This window comes from Lepidothrix coronata, unplaced genomic scaffold, assembly GCF_001604755.1.
Source record: "Lepidothrix coronata isolate B3197 unplaced genomic scaffold, Lepidothrix_coronata-1.0 Scaffold137, whole genome shotgun sequence".
NCBI lineage: Eukaryota > Metazoa > Chordata > Aves > Passeriformes > Pipridae > Lepidothrix > Lepidothrix coronata.
In genome coordinates this window covers 166,471-176,130 of record NW_016690317.1, presented here as the reverse complement: position 1 = coordinate 176,130, position 9,660 = coordinate 166,471, and the positions used below count along the sequence as shown (strand labels likewise).

The following is a 9,660-nucleotide window of genomic DNA, read 5'->3' as shown; positions in this document are numbered from 1 at the left end:
ACTCTGACCTGGGTCTGTCTCTCTCTCTTGGTCTTCTCCACGAGGTGTCCCGTGGGGAAAAAAGACTTTCTCTCAGAAAAAGAGAAAGAGGTGGCCAAAAATGGGACTCCTGCTCTGTCTGGTCCTGGACCAAACCCAAAAGCCCCCAACCCAAGGACTCCCCGCTGTCCCTGTGGCCACCGCGCTGTCCCCGAGCCCAACCCACCCCCTCCCTGACAAACAGATAGGGGAAAATGGGGACCCTAGGGAAGAAAAAGACAATTCCAATGTCTCTTTTCAAACCTCTGACATCATGGAATGGTTGGGGTTGGAAGGGACCTTGAAGATCACCCGATGCCACCCCCTGCCATGGGCAGGGACACCTCCCACTGTCCCAGGTTGCTCCAGCCTGGCCTTGGACACTTCCAGGGATCCAGGGGCAGCCACAGCTTCTCTGGGAATTCCATCCCAGCCCTTCACCATCCTCCCAGGGACAAATTCCTTCCCAACATCCCATCCAACCCCACCCTCTGGTAGTGGGAAGTCTCCTTTTGGCTGCAGCTCTTGAAACATTTTATTTGGCCGCCAAAGATCTCAGCCCTGGGGATGTCTAAAAACCTTATTTTTCTCTACAAAGTGATGGAAGACTTTGGGGAAATTGCCAAAGTCTTGATTTCTGGAGAGCCCAATACCTTCAATCCCTGTGAAATTCCATTTTTTCTGAAGGAGACACACGGCTGGAGGTGAAAGTCCAGGGAATGCTGGGAAAGAGCTGCTTTACAGGAGCCCCCAGGATGTGGAGATGGTCATGGTTTAAATCACTGGGAGAGGGTTTGGGGGCCTGAACATCCTCCAGAACAGCAGAAAACAGAGAGAAAAGGGGTTGAAAAAATATAACTAAAATACCCCAACAACTTTCTGCCAAAATTTCCAGTTCAAGCATCACCTTTGGGCAAAAAAGAGCCCTGAGGTGACAACGTGAGGTGTGAGGGTTGGAGTCTGCTCGACTTTTGCTGCTCTGAATAGTCCCAGGTGGGGCAACTCTTCTATTTCTTGTTTTTAATTCTTGTTTCTTGTACTTCTTTGTACACTTTTGTTGCTCTGGGATGAGTCTGTTCAACTTTCTCTCTCCACAGGCCCCTGGAGAGGTCGTGAACACCCTCTGTGGGTACAGGACACTCGACAAAGAGGTGACTTTTTGGACTCTATAAGAGATTTGCTGCTTCCTCTTCCCCAGATCCCCTAAAAAAATCCAGTTGGAACAATCTGGAGGTACCAGCTGAGTATAAATTCCATTTTACTGCTTTTCCCTGGAATTTTGGGGTGTTTCTCAGGCTCACAGAGCATGTGAGTTTGGGTATTCCCTGGGACATTCCTGAACCATGACATCCCTGGGGGGTTTGCTGGGCCTTTTCTGGACCAGGACCTGGAGATGCCACTAATGAGCTGTGTTTGGAGGTTTGGTGGTGGGAGAGAAGCTGATTTTGATGCCTCTGGGGGTGACCAGGATGTTCTTCTCCCCCTTTTTCCAGCGCTTGGAGCTGCTCAGCATCATCCATGTCCGGGGTTGTATCCACGCTGTGGGGCTCTGGCTCAAGGACAACTTCGAGGCCACTTTGGGCATTGTTTGCTCCCTGCTGCTCCCACAGGTACGTGGTGGATTCCATCAGAACTCTCCTGGCTTTTTTCGCTTTGCTGGAGGAGGAAAATAATTCACTTTTAGTTATTTTTCCCCTCCATTTATATCCAAAATTGTGAGCTGGGTAGGAAAATTGTCACAGAGCGTCCTTGGGCAAATGAACAGTTTATGACTGTGGTGGGTGACTCAGAACACTCCTGAAATCTAATTATTGATCAAATCACAGCCTCTGAAAGCAAATCAGGCCGATGTGAGCAGAGCAAATCCCCCTCTATTTGTTTTCACGGCTCTGCTCAAACAGAGCAGAAATATTAACCAAAATAAAGTGTAATGGTAAATTTAGTTGTGTTTGCCTCAGGAAATCCATTAACGATGTCTGAGGATCCAACTGACTTTCCAGGTAATGAAGCTTTTCGTCACAGATAATTAACATGGAGAGAAATTCGGGGTTGTGGTTGGGACTCTTTTTGCAGCACTGTCACAACTGTGACACAACTCTCTCAGATCTTCCCAGAATTATTTTGGTGATGATTTAGTGCTGATTTGATCCTTTTTCTGATTCATGTCAAGGCTCACAAGCAAAATCTTTCTTTTTGTTGGATTAATGTTGGGTTCAGTGCTGGAGGGGTTTGCTGATGCTCTCCGGATACGGGGTTTTATTTAAATGGGAATGAAATGATTTCCTGTTTTGCTGTGTTTCTGCTTGAAACAAAAGGTAGAAAGTGGTTGGAAAAAGCAGAAGCTGTTGGGGAAATACATTAATTTTTCAAAGGATGGATTTTGCTCTCGAGCTCTCAGATGGTCCAGATGAGAAACTGAGGTGGGGGAGTAGTTTGTGCTCAATCCTGGCTGTGATTCCCGACTTTTCTAAAGTGATTCCATTAAAAATATGCAAATGAGCCCTTGAATTCTGCTGTGCTGCCACCAGGAAACACGACAGGCACAGGAATGGGGTGAAAAGTGCCACAATCGAGGCAGGACATGGAGAGCCCATTAGAGGAGCCACCTGTTGGGTTCTCCATTAACCTGCCAACGGGAAGCTCTTAATTGGGAAGGATGGGGAGCAAAAGCAGGGCTGGCAACGAGGATTTCTGAGCCCTGATGAATCTCAAGTGCTGTTGAGGCAGCTCTGTGATTTCTCTGTCGTGCCATTAAAGGCTCTTCATATGCAGAACCTCGTTCATCCCATCTGCTCACGAGTTTTAAATATAAATCACATTTGATTCTGTCAAGTTTTGGAGGGGATGAAGTTCCATCTGTGTTGCCAGGAGCTGTCAGCCCAGGAACAGCTTCATCCCCAGCAGCTGCCAGGAGGAAGTGGAGTGAGGGTGTTGTCCCTGAATTGCTGATCCAAGGGGGAAAAGCGTTGGCACCGTTGATGTGAGGAGGTGACAGCGCCCTGAAATTTGGGAAGAGGGAATGTGTTGACACATCCCATCTCTACCTTTTTGGATATTTGTCATGTCCCACGTGGAACGTGGTGCAAACCACCCTGGTGGGAAACTTTCAGGATGCTCAGGAGAGGGTTGGGATTGTGATCCAAATCCTGAGTCCTGCTTTGGTGTTCTCCCAGTTTTCCTCATTGTTGCTCTTCCTTAGGACCAAACTTCAGGCTCGTTTGACCTCAAGGGTTCAAAGGTTGAGGATCTGAGCTTGGTTCATGTTGATCAAGATTCATCCAAGATTTCTGCTGGGATTTGGGAGCATCAACTGGCTTTTGTACAGAAAAAAGGGCCCAAGAGGAGTTTTGGCTGATGGAGAGTAGGAAATTATGACTCTCCATGTTGTCCTTCCACCACAGAAGGTGCAACAACACAGAAGGTGGACAACATGTCCTTCCTTTGCACCCAGATGTGGGAAACCACCAAATTTTGCCTTTCCATGATGCAGGAAGTTACTGAATTTATGAATTTCCTCTGCTTTTCCCCAAATACCTGTGAGAGCCCAAGGGCTGCTTGGCTTGGCTTCCTGGGGCTTGTGGGCATCTGTCCGATGAGGTTCAGGGAAATCTGCAAATCCCCAGGGTCCTGGTGGGTGTTGGACTGATTGAAGAGGTGAAAAATCCCATTCCCAGGCCTTCCAGGAACTAGGAATCTGAAAAATTCCCTCCTGAGAATCTCAGGGATCAGGTAACTTGTTATTAGTGCCGAGCTCAGCATCAGGAGTTGATGCCCAGAGACACCTTGGATGGGAGAGAGAGAACAAGAACCTCCAGGAGAAATTTAAAGCACCCAGAAAAGGTTGTCCTTGCTTTCCAAGCACCTCAAAAACATGAATATTGGCCTTTTCCCTCTGGGAAAAAAATGAACAGGTGCTGGAACAGGAGGTTGAGTTGAATGATTTGCCCAGTGAAGGGTCTTCTGCACACCCAGGGCTTCAGGGCTGGGATCCCTCCATGGGATCTCCAGGAAGTTCCATGGAGATGATGAGCAGCCCATGGGCCAAATCCATGGATAAATCCGTTTATGTCCCTGTAATAGTACTTGGTAACTGGACACATCACTGTGCAGCTTTTCCCCTCTCCCAGCCCATGCAAGGCAGGGGGAGTTTGTAGTTCCATGATCCCTCCCAAATCCTGAATGTCTCCTCCTTTTTTAAATAATCCATCAAGCAGTGTGGATAAAAAAAAATCCCATGTGAGGAGTGGGAAGTGGTTTTGTTCATCTGCCTTATTCAAACACACCAACTCCATCATTTTCCTGCCTTTGCCTTTACCTTGAATTCTCTTTTCCCTTTTTCCTGTGTTTCATTCAATTCTTTTCCTGCCTTTGCCTTTCATTCTCTTTTTCCTTTTTCCTGTTTCGTTCTCCACAATCCCCTTTTCTTGCCCTTCATCTCAACCAAACTCAGGCAGAGGCCAAGCTGTCACACATTTCATGTCACCCTCCAAAAGACACTTTAATTCAGGCTCTGGCACTCAGAGGCAAATTCCTGTCGTGGCCTTGTTGTGTTTAATTATGGAGCAGCCCCAGATCTTTCAGCAGGGGCGGCAAAAGCACAGGAATTTGTTTCCTGCTGGCTGCTCCCTTCCCTTCCCCGCCTCCAGCAAGATTAGCCAAGGAGTTTTAAATGTGCAGGAGACGTGTTTGTGGTGCAAATAAGGCAGAAAACCTTGTCTCTTGTTCTTGTAGCAGCTTTTTATGGACCACAGGAAGTGAATCTCCAGCTTCTTCCTTCTGTGGCTTCGCAGGACATGTTTGCTGGTGGTATTTCAGAGAATCCTGGGATGGTTTGGGTTGAAAGGGACCTTGAAAACCACTCAGTGCCACTCCCTGCCATGGCCAGGGACACCTTCCACTAGCCCAGGTTGCTCCAACCCGGCCTTGGACACTTCCAGGGATGGGGCAGCCACAGCTTCTCTGGGAATTCCACTGCAGCCCCTCACCACCCAATTTCTTCCCAATATTCCATCTTAATCTCCATTTTTCCAGTGTAGGGCCATTCCCCCTTGTTCTGTCCCTCCATCCCTTGTCCTAAGTCCCTCTCCAACTCTTGGAGCCCTCTAGGCCCTGGAAGGGGCTCTCAGGTCTTCTCTGGGAATTCCCAACCCCTCTCCAACCTCCCAGGGAAGAATCCCTTCCCAAAATCCCATCTCAACCCACTCCCTGGCAGTTGACAGCCATTAAAGTGACAGTCTCCCTAGAGCCTTCTCTTCTCCAGGTTGGACATTCCCAGCTCTCCCAGCCTGGCTCCAGAGCAGCCCTTGGATCACCTTCCTTAGCAAACTGAAGACACAGCCACTGTAAAAAGGCAGAAATAAGAGCATAAAAAAAGCTCCACAACCCTTTTTTCCCCCTAAAAAAGGGGATTTTTTTCAATCCTAAAGAAGCAGAAAGTGATACAGGTCCAATTAAAAGGGAGAAAAAAATCTCTGGGAGGTCTCTGTTAGGGGTTAAAATCACTCTGTGGTGCAGAGTGAATTGTTTCTACCTCTGTTTCACTTTGTAATTCCATCCATCTCCAGAGCTCTGCCCTGGGAGCATCCACAGAGTAATGGATTGTCAGTGCAGGGGTAGATGTTCCCTCCTCAGAGTATAAATCCACAAGATCAACACTTTCATTCCCTAAAAAAAATGCAAAATTAGACTTTCAAGAGGCATTTTGCAGCTTGGCATCTTCATCTCCCGCTGCCAGAGATGGTAAATGTTTCTTGGTGTAAAGGGCATCGAATCCACCAAAGTTCCTTTTTCCTTTGCAAGATTAATTTGGGGTTTGTTTGCTTTTTAATATCCCTGTGGCTCCAGGGCCTGCTGTGTTCTCAAGTGGCTGACATGTGCTTAATGGAGTAGAAAAGCGGAATAAAAGGGATTTTTCCATCTGCAGCCCATGACCCTGACAAGAGGCTGCTCTATAAATACCAATTTATGGGAGGAAAAGTCAATAAAAGAGAAATGCTTTGCTTTTTACTTCATTAGCTCTGGGAAAGCCTGAAATGATTCAGTAATTCTGGCGAGCAGGATCCAGCTTTCCAGCCCCCAGACCCGGAAATATTTGCATGGAAAAGGGTTTCCTGGCGGGAAGTTTTGCGTGCAAAGCCCCTCCTTGGGCTGCTGGCTCATTGTCTCCATGGTCAGAGCTGGGTCTGTGGGGCCTGTGGTGCAGAGGGATGTGCTTTGCCCTGCCAGGGCTCCTGAACATCCTTGGGTTGCTCTTTTCCATCCTTATTTTTTGCCCTTGTGAAGCAAAACCCAAAGGGATCCTGGCTTTGGTTGGTGAGGAAAATGCCCATGGAGGAGCTGAGCTGCTTCTGAGTGCTCTGAAAGGGCCCAAAATGCAGCTTTCCACCCCGAAACAAGCCACTGATCACACACAGATGAACACACACATCCCTCAGGGAAAACACCTCTGGGTTCCAACCCCTTGTCTGTTGTGTCATGATGTGAAAAGGAGTGTTTGAGCCTTTTCCTTCTTTGCTTCCAAAACTTCCCAGTTCCTATATCCAGACATGGAAGAGATGAGCTTTCAGTCATTCCCAGGGAAGAGGATGTTGGGTCACACTGGGCCATTCTCTCTTCTTTGAGAGAATTCCCCGTGCAAATCTGTTCAATCCAGGGGAACAAATGGATCTGAGCAAAGCTGGGCCTTGGCAAGGATGGAGCTGAGCACCAAAGCTCCTCCTGGTTAGTCCTACATGGGACACAGAAATACTTGGCTTAGGCCTGGCAGAGTCATGGGTTGGTTTGGGTTGGGAGGGACCTTAAAGACCATCTAATTCCAACCCCTTTCCATGGGCAGGGACACCTTCCACTAGCCCAGATTGCTCCAACCTGGCCTTGGACAGTTCCAGGGATCCAGGGGCAGCCACAGCTTCTCTGGACAACCACTGTTGGTTGGAAGAGACCTTAAAGACCATCTCATTCCAACCCCTGCCATGGGCAGGGAACTCCTTGTGATTTCCCAGTGGATTATTTATTGGTCTTTATCAATTCCCTCCATATCCAAAGGTCTTTGGATTTATTTGCACCCTGTAAGAGCAGTGACTTGATGGGTTGGTACCCTAAAAAAACCTTCATTTTGCAAACCCTGGGCATTTAAATCCCCCCAAACCAGCGCAGACAGAGGCAGAGCCGAGACCTCCCGAGGCCACAGTGGTTTCCTGGATTCCATTCGGGAAGAACAGGCAATTTTCTAACTCAAAATGACCCTCAGACAGCAACTCCCCAGTGCTTGGTGCTGAATTACCATCCCAGGGCCCGGAGAAAAGCAGCTTTTTTATGTTTTTCGCCTCCCCTTTGATACATTTTGTTACCGTGTTCCTCTGCAGTAACTCCTTCCTTCATATTGCAGAGCAATAAAATCAATGCTGGCGTTGAAATTCTCTTCACTTCTGGAAAACACGGGGCCCTTGGTGCCGGAGATATTGGATCCATCGATATTCCTGACAGCTTTTTCTGTTCTCATTAAGGGAAAGGGGATATTTAGAGGCAAGCTGGGATGGAGGGTGGTTCATAACTCAGAGGAGGGTGAGGGCTGTGGGATTCTGCTGCTGCTGCTGCAGGACTTGGGCTTGTTCCATTCCCTTCAGGAAGTCCCCAGTTTAACCAGGACACCTTGGAGCGGGGGGGGATGATGTCCCCAAACCTGACTGGCTCTTCATTTGCATGAAATGCACTGTAAACACAAATTATTGTCTGGCTCAGGGAGGAAAAAGTGACACATTTGCTTTCAAATCTGTCACTCCGGAGGGCTCTTCTCGCTCGGGATTTTAATCTGCCCACGGTGACAAGTTAATAACAGCAAATAATGTAAAGCTTGACATACATTTAAATAATATTTCAAAACTTCCTAAATCCTTAAAGGCTTTGCTGCTGAATATGGATTAGCATAATCTTATTATCTGGATGCCTGTGGGGGAGCAGCATCTCTGGGCTCCCCCAGTTCATGGAGAGACAGGTCCATACCCCTGTCGTCCAACAGAAGTCCCAGGAGCTGTAAAATAACCTCATTCCAGGCCATTTGGATAACACAGGGAGATTCCAAGATATTCCCAGGCTCCAGTTTCCCTTTCAGCATCTGCAGTTATCTTTCCTGGCAAAAGAGCCCCAGTGGCACAAATACAGTGTTCCTGTATTTCCCGAATTTCTGGGAAAGCCCTGGGAGCCAAAACACCCCCCAGACTCCCACATCTTGCCTGTTCTTCAGGTGATTAATCCCGTTATCAGGGATGAGGTGGAACAGAAAACAAGCACTGATCCGAGGATCACTGGGTGCAATTAGGGAAGTGATTAGGGAAAAATTAGGGAATGGGGAAAGATCCAACTGAGGCCTTCAAGGAAGGGCTTAGTGTTGGGACAGCATCTCCAAGGACACGGTTTTCCACTTCTTCTGACTTGTTGAAGCTGTTGATTCCTTAGGATCCACCTCCAGGTGAATTCAGGAAGGAAAAATCAATGCTGAGCTGGTTTGGGGTGACCCCTGTGCAAGGCCAAGCTGCTCATGGAGTTTCTCCATCTGTAAAAGGCAAATTCATAAACCCCAGAGATGTTTGTTTGGCTCTTTGCTCTCAGCTCAGTGGGGGACACTTTCAGCTCTCTGGGGTACAATTTTCTGATCTGTTTTTGTCCCTTGTGGAGTTTTTTCCTCCATTTTCTGCAGCCTCCTCTGGGCAAACACTTTTCCCTTCCCAGTGTGGGACAAAATGGTCCCTAATTTGTGTTACAACCCTTTGCTCTCATCCCCATTTATCTTCCCCTAATGTTCCTACTTTCTAGGCTGTTTAAGAAATCCATTAGGACCCAGAAGGATGATTAATAGTATTTTTCAGCTCCAAAACCTGTGCAAGTGTTTCCAGCTGATGGATGGGGCAGGTGGGACTGGTTATTTATTGACTCTTTGATGTAAGAAATGGTCCTGCACTGCTCATTTGCAGCCTCAAAATTGTGAGGAAGAGCCCTGAGGCTCAAGATGGTCTTGTCCTTCTCCATCCATCTATAATCTGTATCTAAACTTTGGCAGTTTTTGTGGATGAGAAGCTGGACATGAACCAAAATGAGCACTTGAAAGCCCAAAAATCCCCCATGGGCATCAGATGAGGGGGAATTCTGCCCCTCTGCCCCCTCAGGTGAGACCCCACCTGCAGAGCTGCTCCAGCCCTGGAATCCCCAACATCACAAGGATTTGGAGCTGCTGGAGCGAGTCCAGAGGAGGCCACAGAGCTGCTCCAAGGGCTGGAGCCCCTCAGCTCTGGAGCCAGGCTGGGAGAGCTGGGGGGGTTCCCCTGAAGAGGAGAAGGCTCCAGGGAGAGCTGAGAGCCCCTTCCAGGGCCTAAAGGGGCTCCAGGAGAGCTGGAGAGGGACTGGGGACAAGGGATGGAGGGACAGGACACAGGGAATGGCTTCCCACTGCCAGAGGGCAGGGCTAGATGGGATATTGGGAAGGAATTCCTGGCTGGGAAGGTGGGAAGGCCCTGGCACAGGTTGCCCAGGGCAAGGTTAGATTGGATAGGTGGGATATTGAGAAGGAATTGCTGTCTGGGAGGGTGTTGAGGTCCTCTCCCAGGTTGGACAGAGAAGCTGTGGCTGCCCCTGGATCATTGGAAGTGC

At 48.4% G+C, this 9,660-nt stretch overlaps 1 protein-coding gene across 2 annotated transcripts in view; it reads left to right on the top strand.

The window, feature by feature from the left end:
- LOC108503424 (tetraspanin-15-like) overlaps window positions 1-9,660 on the top strand; it is a 20,917-nt gene that overhangs the window by 7,932 nt on the left and 3,325 nt on the right. For both annotated transcript variants that reach the window (XM_017827361.1, XM_017827362.1), the window contains 2 exons: window positions 1,116-1,169; window positions 1,512-1,628. In XM_017827361.1, the coding sequence (XP_017682850.1) occupies window positions 1,116-1,169; window positions 1,512-1,628 (171 nt within the window). The remainder of the gene's footprint in view (window positions 1-1,115; window positions 1,170-1,511; window positions 1,629-9,660) is intronic.